This window comes from Oreochromis niloticus, linkage group LG18 (genome assembly GCF_001858045.2).
Source record: "Oreochromis niloticus isolate F11D_XX linkage group LG18, O_niloticus_UMD_NMBU, whole genome shotgun sequence".
Lineage (NCBI taxonomy): Eukaryota > Metazoa > Chordata > Actinopteri > Cichliformes > Cichlidae > Oreochromis > Oreochromis niloticus.
This window is the reverse complement of record NC_031982.2, coordinates 26786263-26809306: the sequence shown is the minus strand read 5'-3', so window position 1 is coordinate 26809306 and position 23044 is coordinate 26786263. Positions and strand designations below refer to the sequence as shown.

Here is a 23044-nt window from a genome sequence, read left to right as displayed (position 1 = left end):
GTATGAAAGGAGGGGGGCACAGAGGAAGAGAGAGAGAGAGTAAGAGAAAAGAGGGAGAGAGGAATTCAGTTCTATTTAAATGGGAATCCAAAGCGCACAGAGGAAAAGGGACCAAGAGTGAGAAACAACAAAAAAAGTGGAGACAGGTTTCATTTACGCACGGAAAAAAAACTGAGACATAGTGTAAGAAAGAAAAGGGGAATAGAAGAAAAGAGGAATAGGATTTTTTTTTCTCTAAATGTGTGTTTTTGCACTCTCATGACTCAAAGAGGATTCCAGTTAAATTCACCCGGTCGGGAGGAATTGATGGTGTCTTGTTGGGGAGGCAGAGCCGAGGGGAGGAATCTGAATGCGCTCGGCTGAACCATGCCAGCTTTGTGGATCATAACTTTGGCGATCACTTTAAACCAAGGTGAGTGATGTTTAAAGACACTCAGTGTGACCTGAGTAAGACACGAGAAACAGACGAAAGTTTTTGATAAATACCCGATTTTCCACCCTTTTATTGTTTCCACTGTTTGTGCGGGCGTCTGTGAGCTTTGTGGGTCTCCTTCGGTCTGTGCTGGCAGTGCTTGTATATTGTGGATTTATGTCTGGCGATGAGTCCGTGCGCGTGGTTCTCTGTGAGCGTGTTGTTATAGATTTGTGCCGCCCTGGACATCATCATCAGCCCCTCAGCCCAGAAGCTGAAGGGAAAGAGTCGTGGGGTGTTCGGGGTCTTTGCCCCGTTGGGGAAAATTAGATTTTAGAGTACAGACACAAACGGCCCAGAGTGGCTGCATTCATTTTTCTTCAGTTACACGTTTGTGGGAGAGATGTGGAGCATCTGCACACGACATTACTTTGACGTGACCTTTAAAACGCATGGATAGATTTGGTTGACACATACGAAAACGCAGTGTGGGTCACAAATGCGCGCGCACGCTTGCCCATGCAAACACACATTGCGCATAACCTGCCAGCCGGGGGATGATTGATGAGGCGAGGATCCAATGCACAGTCTGGTCGCCGGGTTTTAACATAAGTCACACTGAATCAATTTCCAACATGTACGCGCACACACACATGCAGCATGCACGCGCTTGGCGCGATCGTGCCTTCAGTCTCTGTATCGAGCCTGTGTGCAGTGAGAGTAGTGTAAAGACCAGCGCAGACAACTGTCCCTCGAGAGAGAAAGTCGATGCGTGCGTGCGTGCGTGTGTGTCTGTCTCTCTGTGTGTGTTAGTACTCCTTCTTAGCATGCAGGTAGAGTCTTGCGTGCTCGTGTCCGTGCGCGCGGTCCTGCTGCAAACGTTCAGGTGCCAAGAAAAATTCATATTTTACCTTAAAGACGGAGACATATTCAGTGGACTGAAAGAGAGTCCCATTACTAATATTAATGTTCCTATTTATCGATCACCTTGATAGATTGCCCTCTCTCATACACACAGCGACACACACACCTCAGTGAATGAGCAGATGAGTGTGCGTTTGTGTTTGAGGGCAGTCACTGCTCCAAAGACAGAGGTGATTAATTGAGGTGGCCTGATGTGAACAGTTCAACCGTGTGTGCGAGTGTGTCTGTGTGTGTGTGTACCTGCTTCAGCACCTGGGTCCCTGGTGCCGCAGGCCGAGGGTGTGATGAACCACAGACAATGATCTACCTAGACAGACAGTCAGAGGAGCTCCCAGACTGGAGCTGAGCTGACCACCCCATAGGATTATAACAGAGCAGGACATTCGTGCTTCACGCAAGAAGGTTAAAGATGTTAAGGAATAATATGTCAAAGTCTGAATATCTGAAATTGAAGATTAGAAAAGAGATCTGATTAACTGGTGTTATGGCTACAAGGAGCACTGGTAATAAGCTTGATTGAAGAGAAGGAGAGACACGGGTGAAGTATATTAAAGTTTGTTTTTTGTAGAATAAAGAGAGAATAAAGCAAACCAAACAAAGCAGAGCCACCAAAGAAAAGAACAGAACAGAAAAACAACAGAGAAGATCTCAGCTCAGAGGAAAGGTGACCAGAACTGAGTTATGTCAGACGGGAGAAAACAGAAGCAAAATGGATCAGAACAAATTACAAAAGAATATAAAAAAGAGAAGAACAGAAGAAATGAGAGAAGGGAAGAACAAAACAACAGAACCAGCAGAGGAGGTTAGAAAAAGTGTATATCAGGGGTTTCAAACATGATACCTGCTAATCATCATAATCCAGTGCAGTGGATGTCTTTGCAAGGTCTGTTTTTGGGCTTTTTGCTGTATTTTGAAATGCTGTGCTGCAAGTCACCTTCTTCCTGGCAAAGACATTACCATACCACGTCAAAGCAAAGTGGTTAAGTAAAGAAGTCGTTCCTAAACATGTTGTTAATGACAGAAGCATTTCTTTGTCATGACACTAGAATGACTTACAAGGAAAATTTAGTCATATATTTCTTAAGTCATCACCATCTGTTTACAAAATAGACTGCCTGGAAATTCATCGTTTATTACATGTGAACTTTCAGAAAAGCCCACTTGTATTTCTTTATGCTAAAAGAAAGAGAACATTTTGTAGATTTTTTAGGAGATTTTACTGGTCTGGCCCGTTGGGACGCTTGTGGCCGGTGAACCAAGGTGATTTTGACAACACAAGCACAGAACCTGAGCAGCAGAGAACAGAGCAGAACAAAACATAAAGAGAACAGCAGCAAACAGACGAGTACGGAGCAGAGAAGCAGATCAGTGTCTCCCGCTGAGCTGGTGTAAGCCTGTAAATGTGATCAGAGTGAATCCGTCCCCTACATGCAGCATCTGCAGCTTAATGTGTGTTTAGCCTGTTTGGACTCTTCCAGGTGTCTGCTGCCTGGACTCTGCCGCTGTCTGTCTCTACCTCAGACGGTCTCTCAGCCTGATTTACTGTTCAGTCCAGTGGTGTGTCTGGCTCCCTAACACAGACCAGCCACATCTCTGCGTGGTTGACCGCGCATCTGTGGGCCCCTGTAATTACGATTGGGCTCTGTATGTGTGTGTGTGTGTGTGCGTGGGTCTGATGTAGCGTGTTGCCGCCGTGAACTGTCGCTGTGCTGCCAGCGCTGGTCTGGCCACAGGCGAGGAAGCCTGATTCTCAGAGTCGATTCTTGAACAGACCTTTTTGCTTGAGTTGAACATTTTTGCAGCCTGATCATGCAAGCAAGGCAAGCAAAGCAATTCTTGCACTGCAAGCACCTGTCCCATCTCTCGCCTCTCTCTTTCACACACACACACACACACATAGACACACATATATACACTTTCTTTTTCTCCTATATCTCCCCCTCCTCTTCCTTCCACTCTTTTCTCTCGTCACAAGAATAGAGCAGAAGCGCAGATGTAAAGAGACAGGCCAAAAGACAGAGAGATGGAGGCAGAGAGAGACGACGAAAGGAAGAGACAGCGGGGTTCAGTCCTAATCTGTTGACAAGAGGGGATGCTTGAGGATAAACAGAGGCAGAGCAGGAGTGCTCAGGAAGCAGAGAGGGAGAGAAAGAGAAAAGAGCCCTACTGGCTTCAGTCTCTGCTTCCACAGCAACCCAGCTGGACCATCAATGTTTGATGGTTTACATCAGCAAAGATTTACACCCAAACTGGGCTCCAGGGGCACCCAAGGATCCTCAGAAAGGCTTCTCAAGATGTATTTAGAAATGTTCAGTCAAAAGCAACCGGACTTCCTTTTTACCTTCAACCCAAAACACTGTCATTCAAATCATCTTCAAAAAACCTCAACTTTAAGATGACCTGGATAACAGCAAATCTTTACAATCCCTCGAATTGTTGATTTGACTCACTATGACTTCGTACAGTAATAGATTCTGCGAGGCAAATGATTAGTTTCAAGCTCTCTACTGTAACGCCCTCAAACAGTTGTATAATTCCTCTCTGAATCATCAAGATAACAAAAATACTCTCTGATGGGGGTTTATGGGTAAAGACATAAATCTTTTTTGGCATTTACAGCATGTAAATATTTTGAAAACTGCACAACAACACAGCTATAGCCTGTGTAGTTAACAGGAACATTTATATGTGATGAAACTATCTATTTAAAAATTAAGTTTCACGTCACAGAGATAAATACTAATGGATTTCTTCTACCACTACTACCTAACAGTAACAACTGCGATCTGACTCGTGATCTGTGATTTTATTACAGTGTTTCAAGTAGGTGTGTCTGGAAAGTTCTGACATCAGTATGAGTGTAGAGGGTCGTGTTGATGGGTGTAACATGGCAGCCAAGGCGAGCTGGACCTTTGATGCTCGTTGTTTCTCTTTCCCTATATTTCCATTTTCCCGCAATTCTCACTGTCATTACAAAGGCAAAATACCAAAACCTAAAAAAAAACAAAAGCAAAAAAAAACATATTTCAGGCTGATTTGACCTAATTTTGTTTTAGTATTTTTTGCCAAACTTTTCCTCATTCTATGGATGGGATACTCATTTTTACATGACACAATAAACCTGAGCGTTAAACATAATGTTCTAAATAAAGCCATACATTGAGGTTTCATATTATCACTACTGAAGTAAGTAGTTCCCCTATTTATATCAGTAGAATTCATTCAGAACTCTTCTAAGGAGCTTGGAAAGAAAAGCGTCTGGACTTCATTAAGTTGCTTGAAGACATTTCACCTCTCATTCAAGAAGCTTCTTCAGTTCATTTTTCAGTTACAGTTCTTTCTGGATGAGAGGTAAAACATCTTCAAGCAACTTAAAGAAGTCCAGATGCTTTTCTTTCCAAGCTCTTTAGACTATGATGACCTGGATGACTGAGAACCTTCACAGACATTCAGAACTCTTGTTATTGCATTTGGGATGCCACTGTGCAAAATTAATAAATTAATAAGTCAAGGTCATCTGCAAAGAAGTTGAACCTGCTCACCTTATCCTGTTAAATAATCATGCATCCTGCAGTAGGCTGCTGGCTTTTGCAAGTCACATATCTGCATGGCATGATAAGCTTTTTAAATCAGTTAATCATGACATCAATTATATTTGATTGCCTCAACATGTTCTTACCGCCGCATCGCCTTTTGTTTTTTGTTTTTAGACCCAGTACTTTTATACAAACAAATCTACAGTCAATGAAATTACAAAAACAAAGCACACTTTGAATTTCAGCCTTCAAAGGTCTGGGCCTCAGAGCAGCTCCCCACTTTACAACAGATTACAAAAGAGCTTTTGTCAGCACCAAATCCAAACAAATGACTTCTTGTGCTCCGTCGTAAATATCAAAACTTTTCAACAGATATTAGATACATGCGCGAACAATATTTATTTGCACTGCTGCTTCTATTCACTATGCACAGCTACTGCACATGTACTTCACTTTAATGACTTTTATCATCTAAAGCACAACTGATGAGCATTTCTTGCATGAGCGGCTTCAGGATGAATCAACCTTGGCCATTAGTGCCATAGTGTACTGATCGTACCATAAAAACAAGTATACAAGGTTGGCTGACTCTGTTGTTCTAATTGGGTTGTAAAAAAAATCCACCTCACTGAAGAAAACTCTACTCGCCAATGAAAATAATTAAAAATAGCATGACAAGCCTTGTTTAAGAGCAGAAGTTCAGACAACATGATGGCAAGTGGAGCTTCTCTGTATATGTGTGTGTGTGTGGGGCTCATCCCAAAGCCCTGCAGTACCTGACAGATCTGATATCCTTATGGTTGGAGAAGCATAATCTGAGGTGACAAGGAGCAGCAATTAAAATAAATAAATAAAATAACCGCCACAATTAGTTGGCGCTTAATTCACTACGATGCCCCAATAATCCAGTGATCTAAAATGATGGCGGCAAATTCCCCCTTCTCTCCTCTGCACAGGCTGATGTGTTTGTTGGAGTGAAAGACGGAAGAGTCTGCAGAGGCTAACAGAGGGCTTCTGCTGGTATTAGGGCTGACACCCATCAATCTGTCTATAGATATGTCATCCTAGATGAGGAAGGGGTCATAAACTCAGAGAGAAAGGAAAAGGAAGAGAAGAAGACATACACAGAAGAAGATAAAATAAGGGACAAGACATGAGAAGGAGAAGAAAAGAGGATGATGGCAGGAGAGTAATTCAAACTGGAAAAAGAGTAGTGTGAGTTGGATTGAGAGATCAGAGCGGGAAAGTGGTGGGATAAGATGAGAGAACACGAGAACAAGAGAAGGGGATCTGGGTTAGAGAGAGAATTGGAGGAAGAGGACAGACAAGGAGTGAAGGAAACTGGTAAAATAAGGAAAGGAAAGGAAAGGAAAGGAAAAGAAGCTTTGCAGGAAGGAAAAAATGAAGAGGAGGAAAATGAACTATAAGAGGGCAAAATAGCAAAGGATTTTTTGGTGGGAGAACGAGGGTAGAAAGGTGAAAGAGCCATAGAAATGATGTGAGCCATTTGTGTGGAGATAGAGGAGAAGAAAATAGAGGAGGAAAGGATGATTGCGAGACATAAATCTGGAAGACAGAAGAGCAACAGTCTTCTATCTATGATTAGAGGAGGCAGGAAGATATATGAAAGAAACATGAACAGAAGGAGAGCACAAGGAAAAGGAAGAAATGAGATTCTGAAGTGTAGCCGAGATGCGTAGTATAAGAGGTGAATTTGGCTAAGAAGAGGAAAAAAGACTGAATGAATATAGCAGAGTAGGAAACTATAAAGGGGAAGTGGAGATTAAGGGTGAAAGAGGAGAAGAGAAGGGCTGTTGGAGCAATGGAGGGGAAGAAATGAGGAAGACGATAAAATAGAGGAGCTGAACAGAACAGAAGAGAAGGAGTGGGTAGATTAGTAATATAGGGGGCGACAAACAGGAGATGAATAGTTAAAGGAGGCAGAGAGACGGAGAAAATGCTGAATAGAGGGAGAAAGAAGCATTAAGAGGGGAGTTTGGACATAAGAGGACAGCAGGATTAAAGATTAGGGAAGGACATACATTTTGGTAGGAAAGACTAAGAGGAGGATGAAGGAAATTCTAAAAAGATGGCACAAGGAGAAAAAGCAGCAGGATTGGAGAGGCCAATGCAATATATGGATTGGAACAAAGGAGCAAGAAAATGGAGAAGTACATCAGGCATGAGAAGAAAAGTGGGTGAGACTGGAGAGAAATTTGCAATGAAGGAGAGAGAAAGGATGTGGAACCGAAAAAGGGGCACTAATAGAAGAAGAAGAAAAAACGGAGGAAGAAGGAAGATGCAGTAGTGTTGATGAAGGCAGGAATGAAATGCAGAGGAGGAGTGGGAGTTAACGGGAGTGAAGGAGGGGGAGAGCAGGTTTGGGGAGCAGAGATTTATGTGTGGAGAGGGTTGCTGCTCGGGAGCAGAGGGAAACAGCCAGGCCTATTATAGATGGGGTTCTCCTGGGAGAGCAGGGCCTGGAGTTTTCCAGGCATTTCCAGCATATTTCACCGCTGTTCCAAGCAGCACGCTGCAATGCACAAAGCGCCGCCTTCGACCACAGTCCTCAGCCCTCCAAGGATAAATAAAGTGGGTCTCCTTTCTCTGCACGAGTATTCAATAAAAGTGATAAAAGGCTGGAAGTAACCCTTCTTAGCTTTTTTGGAAGGGAAAGTGAGAAACCAAACTGGCCACCCTCTCCAAGGAGAGGCTTTCAAAGAAATGCAGACATCAAGCATAAAAGCACCAAAAGCATAAAAGTGCTTCCTTTTATATGAGGAAGAATGTCAACAAAAAAGGGCTGTGAGATCAAATAAGCTCAGTGTGGAGGTAGTTTATGTTTCTGCCTCTCTCTCTCTCCCCCTCCGTTTCTTTGTCTGCCTGTGTTTTCTCTCGCTTGCTGGCTGTCTGAGAGACTCGTGTGGAGGTGAGAGAGAACAATTGAATGGGCCTCCCACATAAAATCCATTCAGAGACATCTTGAGGAATAAGAATGAGAAATTGTCCGGCGCAGTGAATTAAATCAATCTGATCCATTACAAGATCACTATCACAAGGTTTTCCCTTTTGTCTTTGCCCTGGATTATGCATGCTGCTGGATAAATGTGTGTGTTTGTACCTTATGCAACACCGTAATGCAGCGTTCCTTGTAATCAATGAAACAATTACTTAATTAAGCGAGGTCGTAGCTAAAGGATTATTGACTTGTCACATTTACATTTTTGATAATTGAGTATGCTTGCTGGGTATTAGGCTTAATGCTTTGACTAAAAGGTGGCCAAGAGGTCTCCAAAAACAGAAAATCATGCAAAAACGGTGGAATAAAATTTATAAAAAGTAGCAAAAAATTTTTTGCGCTGAATGGTATGCAAGTGGTAAGAGTTTATCATGGTTTAGGCTTTAAATTGTATCAGGATTACATATCTATTTTATAGATAAAGCACATTTTAATTTTCCAGTTGTGAATTTCCTAACCCTTACCCTTATCAGAAACATTATCAGGTAGAGATATGGATCCTGAAATCAATGAGAACATTTGTCTTGTCTCTGTTCTCAAAGAGCCAAAAAGGGAAATGTGAACCAATCATGTTGCTGGACAGATGCACAGATGTTTCAGTTGTGGCTATATCTACTCATTGAGCAATGATTCTATCTATAGATGCAGTTTTTTACATCCCGGTGATGACTGAAGTCAAAGTTGTGGTTCTCATACCACTAAGTCAGATAAATGCTTTGACTAGACTGAAATAGCTGCTGTTTCTAAGAAGACTGCTGAGACTTGCTCTTAAAAGGACTTTGCCAATATCGGTTTTACACACCTTACTGATTCCCAACCACAACAGAAACAGCTGAGATAATATTTCCTTCCAGTCGAAAAGGAAACCTTCAAATCAACTGTCATTCCTGAGATTTTTGTTGTCTTAGCTACTTGATCTTGATCCAACCAGAAAGCTATGGATAAAAGGAAAAACAGAAACAAATCTCATGTTCAGTTATCGCAAAAAGTCTGACTGTGTGTTTCAATATGTAATTCAGCATATGGATCTATGAAAAGCAGGTGGTACAGTGATGCAGTGATGTACCCCGCCTTTTTGCATGGTCGTAGCAGGAACGGGCTTCGTCTCTCCGAATTAGATGAGCGGCTGAAAAGATGGATGGATGGCAGTAGAGCCGACTCCTTATTGCCATTGTAGAAATGCTCCTCAGTGCAACAAGTTCTACACTACAACAACTACATACACTGAATATATAACACCAGATCTTTGCATTTCAAGTTATTTCTTGACTAAGTTACTAAAGTCTATGAAGACCACATATCGTACTTAAACTAAAGCATCTGCCGAAGGAAAAGTTTGTCATTTTTAATAATTTCTCTTTCACATATCCAGTGTGTAGTGAACATAATTCCAATTTTTCACACCCTACAGACCGAGTATCCACTGGCACCATTTTAACTTAATTTAAAATTTAGCGCCTTCCAATCTTTCCCACTGAGACTTTTTCAAACTTATTCCCTTATCAGAAACTGAACTTGTGTAACCAAATGATTTTATTGCGTAGGCACCACCACCAAGACATTTTTTTTTTTTTGAAGGCTCAAAGTATCCCTTTTATTTCTTTTCCTTTGGTGGATTTTAAACGGTGATAAAAGAAGCAGCAGCAATTTAAAGATGGAGATGGACAACATGATTACAGATGATGAAAGCCGGTATCCATCACCACCCACTCTGTGTGTGTTTCCATCCAGCCTATGTCTGTCTATCTGCGTGTTCCTCCTCTCTCCCCTCTTATGTTTTAATGTAAGTCGATAGCCATCAGGAACTGATAACACCCCGGGCTCCACTTCACTTGGCGAGGCTAGATGAGGCAAAGAGAGCGAGGAGAAGGCGAGAGCAGGGTTGGCTGAGGTGTTGGTGTGGGTGGGGAGGGTGGTGACACTATCTCCCCTCGGTGAAGCCTGATACGCTCCGGTGCAGGAGAGATAAGCGAGCAGCTCTCAGCGGTGGCAGCGAAGGGGGACGGTGACGTCACGCTGCTTGTCTCTTGTTCCCTGTGGCGCTGGAAGAAGTGATGGCGTCACAGGTGGAGATTATGTCAGTGGAAGATTTGCTATTGTTCAGGAAAGGAAATTTGACTGAATCGTTGTGACTTTATACTTTTGGAAGAGCTGCATGTTTGCACTGGTTGTCGTGATGGTTGTTTGTAACTGGGTGTTTTTGCAGGAAACTTGCAGGAAAAGTAAACAGGTGTTACTCATGATATAATATAATCATTCAGCTGTGAAGGTGCCTGCAACCAAGGTAGCTAATTGAATTGAATTAAATTCAGTCGCTGTGAATTTCATTATTTATACCTGTGCTTTTCCTTCTGTGAAATGTCATAATGTATTTTATGAAAAACACTTTATGCTGTGTCTCAGATTGTGTCCTCCTGTACTTGTGCTCTCTATTCTGGGAGCATAAATGCGCTCACACTACCAAGTACAGCTACATGAAGTGCTCTATGAGTACACAGATGGTGTACTCATAATGGTCATAAAGTTCAGATGGAATGCTGCACACTTCTTGCCCTCAGTGGTTGCCACTTTGGCTACACAGTGACAAGGTGGGAGACCACCACCAACAGTTTTCAGCCATCAGAAGGAGGATACATCGCCAGCTTTGATGGTGCTTTTCAGGCATTACAGGTAAACCATGCATTACCAGCACTTTTAAGTATTTTTGTGTAAAACTGACTTCACTGCAGTGAATTGCAGTGAATTGCAGTGAATTGTACATGTAAAATTCTTGTAAAATTCTTGTACATGTACAAGAATTTTTTATGATGTGCTGTCAGATGCACAACAAGTTGCAAATGTAGGCAATAGCCAGCGTAAGAGTGCAAACATTATTTCTGGTAAGTGCCCAATGAATCATGTTTGATTTGAGATAATATTAGTCTGTTTAGTCTAGGTCTACTACAAAAAAGTAACCAAACTGAGACACACTATTAAAGTGCTTAAATAAACATTTTAGGGACCTAAGTCTCTTTTTGTGGACTAAAATCTGATTTTCCAAAGGGAAATAGTTAAATTTAAGGTTAACGTGTTTATAGCAGTTTTAAAACAATGATCTTCTTGAAGCCTCTTTATTCAGGACCCAACAAGAAATGCTTCTGAACAGTTATTTTGAAGCATTAAGTTAAACTTCCGTATGTTAAAAATTATGTTAACCATTACCTTTAATTTCAGTGGTGACTTGAACATAAAACCACTGTGCACACAATCACTGTCAAATCTCAAAACAAAAGCCCTTAACCTTTCTTTCTTTCTTTTTCTTGTCTTTTCTTCTTTTCTTTTTTTTTTACTGTGGATGTTTTACGTCTACCACTGTGTTTGCTTTTTGCTGAATTAGATTCTGATGGATTCGGTTGTTTGAGTGCCCCGTTTCTCTTTCATAATGTCTCCAGCGCAAAAGACAGAAGGCAGTTTTGTCACGCTGAAAGAGAAGTTTGTATTATGCATGTTCATTAAGAAAAGGCACTTTCAGGACAGATTTTGTATATTCATATTAAGTGTGTGTGTGAAAGCGACCGTTGAAAGCGACTGTGTGTGCGTGCGTGTATAGGGTGGAGGCGGCGGGTGGAGGTGGGGGGGAAGGTGAAGAAAGAAAGAGATTGCAGGTTGTTGGTTTATGTGTATGTTCTTGTGTGAAAATGAAAACCAGCGTCATACAGAGAGGGCCAAATGGAAATAAAAGAGTAGGTCTGCTCGCTTGTGATTGAGGCAAAGCAAGGAAATGAGAGAGAGAGAGGAGGGGAGGGAGGTGGGTGAAAGAGAGAGGAAGTGAGGGAGCAAAAGTGAGCGTGTTGGGGAGAGCTAGAGAAAATGATAATTTCTTAGCTCTTCTTTTAAATAAGTCTGTTTCTATAGCAACCATCCAACCAGCCGCTGGAGAGAGAGAGCAAGAGGGAGAGAGAAAAGGAGAGAGGGAGAGAGAGAGAGAGGGGAAAGAGGGGGTGCACCGGAGAGATAGAGGGAAGGATAGAAAGAGAGAGAGAGTTACCATAGCAACGGAGGAAGAGGGAGAAAAAGAACTTGAAGAAACTTTAAAAAAAACATGTTGGGAGAAAAGGTAGAAGGAGAGATATGCAAAGGAAGAGTGAATTTACAGCAGATAGTGCTGGGCAAATTAATTAAAAAGGCAATGAATTACTCTGTGAAAAGGGGGATATATCACTTTACTTATGGAAATAGGAGTTAGTTTAAATGTAGTGGGTTCAGGACTTCCTGCTTAACTTGCAATTGGCCACCATGCCAACACTTTTGTAGCAATTAATCACGTCCAACCAGGATATTTGTCAAAATACTGAAGACTGTGAAGTGTACAAAAAACGCATAGCTACCGTGACGTTACCCAGTGGTAGTGAATTGCCACTTCTGTCTTAGTATTTCTAAAACTAGATGTAACAAATGAATCTGAGTGAGCATGCACCCAGGGGCGTAATTTCCAAGGGGGGTTAGGGGGGGTTATGACCCCCGCAATAATCAGACCCAACCAATTTAACCCCCCAATAAAATTATGAATTATCTTGCAAAAATAGGCTGTTGATTTTCTTTACTCATTTCAGTTTTTACCAGCAAAGTAGTTGCATGTTTAATCATCTGGGAATTTACCCAGATTTATTTATTTATTTAGACAGAGATCTTGACCCACCCAATGTTCAGCACAAAGTTACGCCGATGCATGCACCTAAAGTAAACTCTACTTTGTCATCCTTCTGGACACTAACGGGAAACATAATATGTAAAATGAACATCATGTTGAATTCAGTGAGAGTAGAAACAGTGATTGAAACCACAAAGTCATCAGAAAAGTATTCATTGAGGTCACAGAGGAAGCAAGCCAAGGGCCAACTTTTCCTTAGACTTCTCGACAGCCAGACTTCTTTTTGGTACCCAGTGGAGTCTCCCCCTGCTGGCCATTAGAAAGAATGCAGGTTTGCGACACATCAGCCTTGCTTCACAATCTAGCTGATCATAATAAAATTATTATGAGTAGCTGTTTTAAAAAATTTATTTTTTAAAATCTGAGTTTGGTAAGTTTTGTTCCGCTTTAATAATTTTTAATATGATACAAACTGTATTAAAATGAAATTCATCATTCAAAATTTAAAAATAATGTGTTTTCAGGACACTGTTTTTGAAACAAACTTCCACTTTCTTTGTGGAAGTTTGCATGTTCTACCTGTACATGGGTTTTGTCAGGTACTCCAACGTCTTTCCACAGTCCAAAGATGTGTATGTTAGCTTAACTGGTCATTCTAAATGGTTGCCTGTCTTGATGTTAGCCCAGTATGAAACCTGCCTCTCATCCTATGAGAGCTGCGATAGGTTTCATATAAGGAGTCAAGAAAATGGATGGATGGATAAAAGCAGCTTCCAGTCCTTCTGTCCAAATCCTCTACAACCATGGGACATTTCTTCATATTTAAAAAGGGCAAACTGTGTCTTAACAAGCAGTCAGCAAGCAATTCCGATGAGCGTTCGTAGCCTCCAAAAGTCATGTTCAAGGCTGGACAAACAATTTCTTTCTTTATTCTCAACAGTATCAAATCAGTTGACTGAGACGTGTAAAAGTAAAAAAGGTTTTGTTGCTTTACTTCTCAAAACTGTAAATGTGAAATAAAGAAATAGTAAGTAGAGTAGTATGACTGCACTATATAGAGAGAGGGAGACAGTGATATGAGCTGTAGTGATAACAGTGGGTATATGGCTGCTGCCTGATTGTCCATTCTCAACTCTTGACCACACATGACCTCCATCATTGTGTAGAGAGGGTGAGTGAGCAGAGAGAAACACAGACAGGGAGACAGAGAGAGGGGGAGAGGATTGATTGGGAGTCCCAGAGTTCAGACAGCTCTGACCACAGAGGCCTCGAACTGTTTCCCTGAAAGCGCCGAAGCTACATGGTGATCCAAAATAGGAACCGACAAGGGTCGCGTGGGGAGAGAGGGTCAGAATTCATTATCCTGCTGGAAACTTTAGTGTTGTCAATATAAGTGGCAAATTTAATACATGAAACATATGAGAATTTAAAGCCAATTGCCTAAACAAGCGAATACAAAGAAGACTAATTTAATGGTTTTGTGACAAGAACGGTTTTCATTTAGCATTATGAATGTGACCTTATGGTTTGGGCATGGATAATGGGTGGCTATCAAGAATATTGTTTTGGGCACAAAGGTGCTCAAAAGGGAAGCAAAGTGACATGAGGTGCATTAGGATAGCTCCATTCGATGCTTGTTGCACATACAGTGCCAGTGCACCATCAGTGCTGTAAACTAGGAACTCTGTGCATTTATATGGCATCATGGCAACAAATGCAGGTCCTGCAAAATCAGGAGGAAGTAACACAAAGCAAACGTTTTATTATTTATTATATACAGCTAAAAAACTCAAAACACAAAAGTCCATAGACAAGTCAACTGAATACACTGCAGTAATTGAATCATCACCAATCACTAAAAAACTCTCTGGTCAAAGGTCCATGACCATGACACAATGATGATGTGAGTGTTGAAAAGCAATGGCAGGTGTGCTTCTGCTGCTTTTTACTTCTGCTGCTTCTGTCTTACAAAGTTTCTCACTGTATATGAAGCTTTCATGTACAGTCGACCCCTGCCTATTTGCGATTCAGTATTTGTGGATTTGTGGATTTTTCTGTGGAATGTAATTCCAAGTTATTTGTGGAAAATTCACCACGGAAGTGTCAGTAAAATATAGGCCTTCAAGAGAGACCTGTTGCAACATGGCTTTGAAATGATATTAAAGTGTTTTAGGATGATAGTTTAAGGTATATTTAATGTTGAACTATTATAATAGACAGTTATAAGTGTTTTTAGAGGGGGTCTCAGCTAATCGTGCGCCACTGTGGTCCCTAATACCGACCCCCTATACCGGGGGTCGACCGTACTTTCGACAGCTTTCGCTGCTACATGTCATCCATGAGTCATAGGTGGTATTCATTATCCTCTAATGCACTTATTTATGGGTGTTTTTATCCCAAGGTGACAAATCCTAGTGCGGTGCCAGAAGTTGCTGGTGTCACAAAGAGATAGGCACATGATGTACTAGCTGTGGTAGTGTTGGAGCCAAAGAAATGACAGAGAAGGCAAGAGGGGCAGAGGTGGCAAAAATGAAGTTTGTGGATCGTGAAGGATCGTGCTGTGCTTGTGAGCTTTTCATTTTATCTTATTACCTACTTTTAACAATCATTTTTACTCACCTCTTACACTTTTGAAGCCTGGTCACTGTCTCTTCACACTGCATATTAAAAAAAGGCCCTTAAAGACGGCTAGTGTATTTTAATGGGATGCCGAAGGGTCCTGAAAGAGAGGTCGCTTATGATGAGTTCAGTAAAAGAATCATCTGTAAAACAACCACCTCCATCTGGTCGGAATGAACATCCGTGCTCAAACAATCCTAAATGGGCTTTATCAACACAACAGTCACTAAAGTCCTCACTCACATCACTGATCTGTGCACTAGGAGCTTTGTTTAATTGATCAAAACAAAGGTTTCCAAAAACATCACAAAGCAGAGATATTTGTACATCAGGTTTAAAGCTGTGCAAGCAGTCAGTATTGTTTCAGTTTTCATATATGTCATTTTCTACTTCAAATGTCGTAAGGATGCAGTTAGTACACTGCATAACTTGTCTCTGAAACAGAGAGACAGACCTCAAGACAAGATTCTGTCTTTTAAAAAGTGATACAAACTTACACTTTTTATACTTTTTTTTTTTTTGCAAAGCACACTAGCAGCCTAAGAATTATTTCATTTTGAATTATTAAAAAGGTAGTCTACTTTTATCAAACTTTCTCCAACATGAAATCCTTCCTCTGCAAAGTTAGAGTGTGGGTGCACGACTTTTCAGCCTCAGCTCAACCTGAGCCTTTCACACTGAGGCTTTCTATGCTTCTGCTTTCATAAACGGATGTTGTTCTTAACAGCACAGAAAATATCTTGCAGATTTGTCCTTTGAAAAAGCTCACATAAAGTCGACCCATTATACACTAGACCGAGCAGGATGAAATTAATGGGGTTTGGAACAAAAGGTTTTTGAGCAAGATTTCCTGACTATTCCCCACGCAGTTACTTAATCCCTTGTAATTAGTCTCCTTGTTTGAAAGGGAATATACATTCTCTGTCTCCATCTTTTTCCCTGTTGAGTTGGAAGATAAAATTGCTCAAAAACAGCACAAATGTTATTTCATGGAGCTCACTGCATATAAACATCCACACAGTTTTGGCTTTGAACAACAGTTCCGCTTTGTCTTTATCAATTTACATTTGTTATAGAGAGCTGCACAAGGATAATTATTTTTTTCAGGAGGCATGGCCATTATAATTAAACATAAACACAGTCCAGTTTTGTTGCATAAATGAAGCTTTTTGGATTGAGCCTCAGTGCACTCAGACATCGAACAGGAAAAAAGGAAAAGATCATTTTCTTCTTTTGCTTTTGTGGTCCATTGTTGTGTGGCAAATTCACAGAAGGAGATAATGAGGAGCACATAGTCTTTTCAATTCTGGCTTTGCCTACACAGGACAGCTGTCTATTTTAAGCTATAGCTGCTGGCCAGTGAACCATTAGCCTGTTTTACACCGATAGCAAATAGCCATTAGGCGTAACTGCAAGCCAGTTAGCCAACAGCCATCTGCAGCACGCTGCAATTATGCTGCCTTAAAATGCTGTTGGAAATATAGTAATTATGAGTTGAGAGTGCATTAATGACCCGACACAATGGTAAATATGCCTTGGAAAGGGGGAAATTTCAACGATACCTGCAGTAACACTCTGTGCTGTGAAGAGCGTGGAGGCAGTGTGAATACTGATGGTTTGTCAGGATGTGTGTGTATCTATGTGTGTGTTTTTTAAACAGCTTTTGTGACACTTTTAACAGTATTGTCCAAAAGCAAATATGCACACAAAGTTACTTTTAGATCGTGTGAGCTCAGCTGTCGCAGCTCCTGACAAGCTTTGAAAACAGAAGGCGCCAACAGAAGTAGCTTGTTAGCTGTTAGCTTCTGCTCTCTGTGGTGTTTCGCATGTTGGGCTCAGTTCTGTTCAGTGACAGTGGGCTCATTGAGACCCTGCTGCTGCTACTAGCTCTCCGTGTAAATCCTCAGGCTGTGTTTGGTGAGTCTTTTCCTGGCAATGACAGTTGCTGTAGTCAGCAGTGCATTCAGGTCAAGCAACTTGACTCATTTCGTCACATTCTGCCACAAGCCCTTTTGCCTTCACAATGCTCTGATTAAGTGCTACAATAGTTGCAAATCTGCTGGCGTGTTTGCTGAAGAGTAATTACTAGCGTCTGATAAGCGTTCTGGGGAAGTTTCCCAACTACATGATTTCCACTGAGGCTTTATCTCAATTGAATGTGATTGTCTTTGCAGAATTGGCTCAGCCATGATCCTGGAAACTGGCCTTGTCTCACAGACATGATAAGACAACAGATTGCCTTGTACGCTGTCCAACCAAGAATAATGCCGCAAGCTGTAATGATTTACACCATCCATCAGGGTTTCTTCACAACCACATGCATTCTTCATCACAGAGATAAAACTGCTTCTCACTGGCAAACTCTGAGAATCACGAAGTGGCATGTTGGAGACACTAATTGGCCACATTCAGAGAAGCGCTTTCAGCTTTCGCACAAACATATCATACAACATAAAGACAGTGATGCAAATCAAGCTGAAACTCTGCTCAGGGATGACAGGAAGGATGCTGAAATATGAAGAATAAGGTTTCTCGCTTAGGACTTCCTCACAAACAGACCGCAGACAGTTCAGATCGGGGAGTCACACAGTCTGCACTGTAGTGCTAAGCAAAGGAAGTCCCCTAAGGGCTGTGTGCTCACCCCCCTCCTGTTCATGCTGTATATCCATGACTGGATTCCCAGACACAGGGAGAATTATTGTGAAATTGTGAACGACATCATGATCATCAGCCAGATTACAAACAGTGACGAGAGTTCATATCAGGAGAGAATTGCCGATCTTTCATTTTGGTGCACAGAGAACAACCCACTACTGAACATCAACAACACTAAGGAGATAAGTGTTGATTTTAGAGAAACTGAGCCAGAGAGACACCCCTGTTTACTTCAGCGGGGCTGAAGCGGAGCAGGTGAACAGCGTCGAGCGTACCTGTCATAGTCATCACACATCTGTACCCTGGTGAAGAAAGCTAGAAACATCTGTGCTTCTTAAGGAACCATGAAAAGACTAAAGGATCCTAAAAAAATCATAAAGTGAATAAAGCCCTCCCAGAACATCACCGGCACTCATCTATTGAGCATTGGCGAGTTAAAGTTTCTTAGAAATCATAGACACATACAGTTCCTACTCATTTCACCAAAAAAATTAGCTTTGTTCATGATTATTTTTTATGACGAAATTATTTATTATTCGTTTATATTTTTTGTTGTTAGCATAAAAGGACTGCAGCTCAAATTTCACTGTGTTGCATAATGAGAATTAAATGAATGTGGAATCATGTGTCTTTTGTCTCGCTTCCCCTCTTTCAGGATCCCTCCGTTTGTGTTACCATGGGGACGGCATGCTTCCTATATCTCCCCCTCTGAACCCCCACTCACCCTCCTCACCGCCACCACCAACCATCACCAACACCACTACCTCTTTTTCTCTCGCTCCCCTTTCCTGGTTTCAGTGTTACCATGGCGACACATGTCTGTCTCCTCTCTTCTGTTACCTGTTTCACGTGCTGCCCTGTTTCACTGGGTCAGTCTCTCTGTGTGTCTGTCTGTCTCATTCTCTGTTTGTTTGTGTGCCCTTAGCTTGCCTTTCTTTGCTTGCTCTTTGTTTATTTGTTTTCTGTTTTATGTATCTGCACGGCCGTATGACTGGCTGTTTTTCTGTGTCTGTCCCTGCCTGTGTTTGCTTTCTGTCTCATTCTTTTTTCTCTTTTTCTCTCCGGCTCACTGGCTGCCTGTCTGGCCACCAGGCTTTTCCACCTCTAATCCCTCCTCTCCTCTTTCTGCTCTGCTGCTCTGCTCCAACGTTCCCCCTAACATCAACCTCTCTCCCCTCTCCTTTTTCACCCCCAACTCATTTGTTTGTTCCCACATCAAAACAGTATCCATTGAATGTCACTGGGAACACACAGTATAAAAAAGAGAGCGAGAGAGAGAAAAAAAGGGAGGGATTTAGGTAATTTTCGCAGACGGCAGCTGTTGCTATGGCGACACAACTTTTGGATTTGCTGGGGAGAGATGAATAGAGGGATGGAAGGAGGGACAGAAAATGTGTGATGAAAGAAAACAAGGAGGTGAAAGAAGGAGAGAAATAAAGAAAGAAAAAGAAAGGAAGTCTTTGGCTATGGTAGCACATGCTGGCTGTGGTTGGTCCTTTTAAACAGGGTAAGTTTAAAAGCAAAATAAGGACAAAGAGGGAAGAAAAGCATTACCTGAGAAGAAACTCTAAACTCCTCAAGGGGGAAACACAACATGTGACTAGGCTACAATTATATTACCATGAAACTTTCTGAAAATCAATACAAAATCATATTTTTAACTGTGTTTAGAAAATGTTTTAATATGCAAGCCAGGCTTTTGCAGAGAACAAATCTGAAACACTTGTTTCATTTTTGTTATTTCGACTATGAAGCCCTGAACTTTTCTAGATTTTAATCAATAGAGAATGACATAATGATGTCTGCCACAGCTGGCTAAGACATTAGCCAGAGTTTAATCTGCTAACTACAACAAAATCTGTAGTAGTGCACTGATGTTGCGCTCTGATCCGATATGTTCATCATTAGCGAGCATCGTGTGTGCTTTTTGCTGTGTCCCCTATCAACCCAGCCCTTAAACTGTATTTATAGTAGTGTGAATGGTCCTGAAGTGGACCGTTACCTGCTGTGTGCTAGCTGTGAGTAGTGCTGGGTCTAACACGTTACAATAACACAGTAACCCAACGTGCAATTAAATTCAGTAATCACGCTACTGTAACAATTAGTTTCTTTGCAAAGATTCTCAGCTGTCTGCCCAAAGAGCATCTAGAGCAAACCCCCATACCATTTTTTGCTACAATCACCTGATTTCAGTTTTTGTGCAGGGGAGAAAGGAAATGGTAGTGCATCTAAAACCTGAGGCGTGGCATTATGGACATTACTTACTCATTATTATTATTATTATTATTACTTACTTTAATAGCACGAAAGCACAAGAAAGAAATGCTAAAGTGCAAACAGCTCCATTGTACTGCTAACATAGCTTAGCCTCTGTGCAAGCAGAGAGCATGCTAACACAAAGCTAGAAAAAGAGCCCTTTTTTAACAGTTAACAAATGCTGTAATGAACAGCCTCTGTTTCTGCTTGTGCATGCTTCCACAGTAGAATTATAGTGGTAACTGCTTTGAAGTCTATTCAGGCTGGTTTTCAGTGTTACTTTGTGTTCTCGGCTTTGGTTTCAAACTTAAACACTTTTAGAAAGATTGTATGTTTGTCCTCATTAGGTTAGGGATATGTGTCAGTGTGTACAGAGTAATGTGCAAATAATCTAATGACTAGTGTAACGAATTTCTGTTTTTTTTTATAATTAATAAGTAATGTATAATACATGACATTTTTGAGTATTGGCCCCAACACTGTGTGTGAAAAACAAAAACTGTATGAGAAAATCTACAAACTGATTCTTCATCAAGTTTGTATTTTTGACACTTTTCCCTGGGGGGGATTTTAGAATTCTTTCTATAAAAAAAAATACTATGCTATCACTAAATACTATTCACTGCCAAAAAGAAAAACCATGTTTTTAGGAATATTATGTTCTAATTAGTTCCTGAATTATGCATGAACACGCCCTTTAGTAAAAACCTTCAGAATACAGATAGGAAAAACACTGAAAGGTTGGTAACACTGGATGTAAGTGTTATCAAAGTGGAATTTTCTGGCTCAGAACCAGCATCACTTGTTACAGCGCTGCTCTGTCAATCATTTTGTTTGTACCAGTTAAATCTTTGCTCGGTAATGTGTGTGGAAAACCACTTCATTAAGCTCTCAGTGGTACTCTCTGGCCTTTCCTTCTTCTGCCCGTTCTGCAGATTTAACAAAAAAAACTGTTGAAAAACATCATCATAAACAAGGCGCGGAGATCTCGAGACTCTAAATGGAGCAGAAGTAACCTATCATCTCTTATAAAGCATCCTCTTCTTTGTTTCTGTGAATCATGTTGCAAATGGGCTTCCCTCTACTCACTTCTCTCAAAATGGTGAAAACCTCATTTTGGACGGACCCCTCCTCTCCCTTCTGCGTGCTAATGCATTTAGAAAAACCACTTTATTATAACACGCATTTGAATATTCATAGTAGGAAGGCAGGGGGTGATGGAGGAGACTGGAGCCTTTGGGTATTAATGCAGAGCTGTGGAATTAGCTGCGAAACTGCTATTGATTCAAGCTGTGAGGACTGGAATATGAAACACAAGGAGGGAAGAAAAAGGGCAAAAGACCTTATCAATGAACTTGGAGAATGAAAGAGAGAGTATAAGAGAATGAGAGTGCTCAGCGGAGAGGGGGAAAAAAAGGAAAAACAGATTATCAGTCAGCAGAGAATTGAATTAAAGTGAGACAGAAGGAGGGAGTGGGTGAAGAAAGAAAAGGAGATTATGAAGCAACACAGAAGGGGAATGAAAGAGACAAAGTACAACAAAACTAAAGGAAAGAAAGAACAGGCACAAAGAAAGCAGGAGGGAGAGGAAGAGGAGAAACATGATGAGATTAGAGGAAAAATCAAATAAACAAACGAGTGAAGGAACAGGGTGAGGGGTCAGGGCTCGCCGCCTGTGGTGCTTTAGCCGCTCCAATAAACCCACAACCTCCGGACGCTGCAAATTGTTGATAGGAGGACTAAGTTGACAAATGTCAAAGTTTACATTTCATTACAGAAAGCGGGGGCTGGAGAGAGATGGGAAGAAGAGGAGGACAGAAGGAGAAGAAGAACCAGGGGGAGGGAGAAAAGGAGGAAATGCCATGCATTCCATTAAGTGGCCAGAGAAAACCTCAGAAAGAGGGGAGGGGAGGAAATGGCAGAAATGAGAGAGAAATACAGGAAACGGTGGAGGAGGAGGAGAAGAAGTACAAGGGGGGTTGGGGGTACAGGGATTAGACAGATAGCGACAGAAAGGGGGGGTTTATAAGCAAAGGAATGAAGTGCTTGATTCATCACCGCCTCAACTGCGGTCCTGACCTTTGAAAATGGAGTTTAATGTTAGACAAGGCAGCACTTAACATTCTGGTAGCCTCCATGTTTGTTCTGAAGTTGTCAAGGCGGAGCCTCAGATTTGTTGATCTCAAAATTGCCAGGCTTTACCTCTTACTTGCTTAGGGATGACAAGTTGACTCAGCGGTGTTTCGCATTCTTACCGTTAGCGATCATCTAAATGTTTCTAATTGTTAAGAAATCCCGAAAACTTACACTAAATTGATTCTTCTGAACGTAGTCGGGGTCTGATGAAGCTCATCCCTCCATGCCTCAGACCTCTGCAGTAGTTCCAAAACTATTGAAAACACATTAAACTGAATGACATGTTCCTTTATTACCATGATGGCTGCTGTAGTTTATTTTGAATCAATTCCACTAGAGCACCAAATGTGTATTGATCCACCGTTGAAAATAGTCCCTGCAAATTTTACTATTCACTCCTGTTAGAGTACATTCAAAGTGGGTGAGGGAGTGTTTAAAGAAATCATTCTGTTTTTCCCCCACATTTTTTTGTGGACCATTATAGCAGATTTATTTCTCAGTGCCATGCGGGGTATGGTAGAGGAGGGGAGTAGGGCAAAGTGGGGTCCCGGCCTTTTAACGGGTTTCCCTTTATATAAAGAAATTACAACTTTTTCCAACTTTTGTGAGTTTTAAACCTTGCTACAAGACACAAGTTCACGACTGTGTGTCTTTAGTGTCTTCAATCTAACTTTAAATTGTGTAGCAAGTTTTCATTTCCTATCTAAACATGCTGCCAACCCATGATCACAGTGAACCAGCCCTAACCCCTTACCCCTTACCCTATGTGTTAGAGAAGAGCAACACAGACCTCACAAGTATAAGCCTTTAACTGAGCGTTTTCCTGAGGTTCCAGACACATTTGAGCAACAAAATTG

The 23044-nt window shown here is 41.4% G+C and overlaps 1 protein-coding gene across 2 annotated transcripts in view; it reads left to right on the top strand.

The window, feature by feature from the left end:
* The window catches only part of kirrel1b (kirre like nephrin family adhesion molecule 1b), an 80853-nt gene continuing 57809 nt past the window's right edge, over positions 1–23044 (top strand). For both annotated transcript variants that reach the window (XM_013272702.3, XM_013272701.3), the window contains exon 1: positions 1–412. In XM_013272702.3, the coding sequence (XP_013128156.1) occupies positions 367–412 (46 nt within the window). In that variant the 5' untranslated portion in view covers positions 1–366. The remainder of the gene's footprint in view (positions 413–23044) is intronic.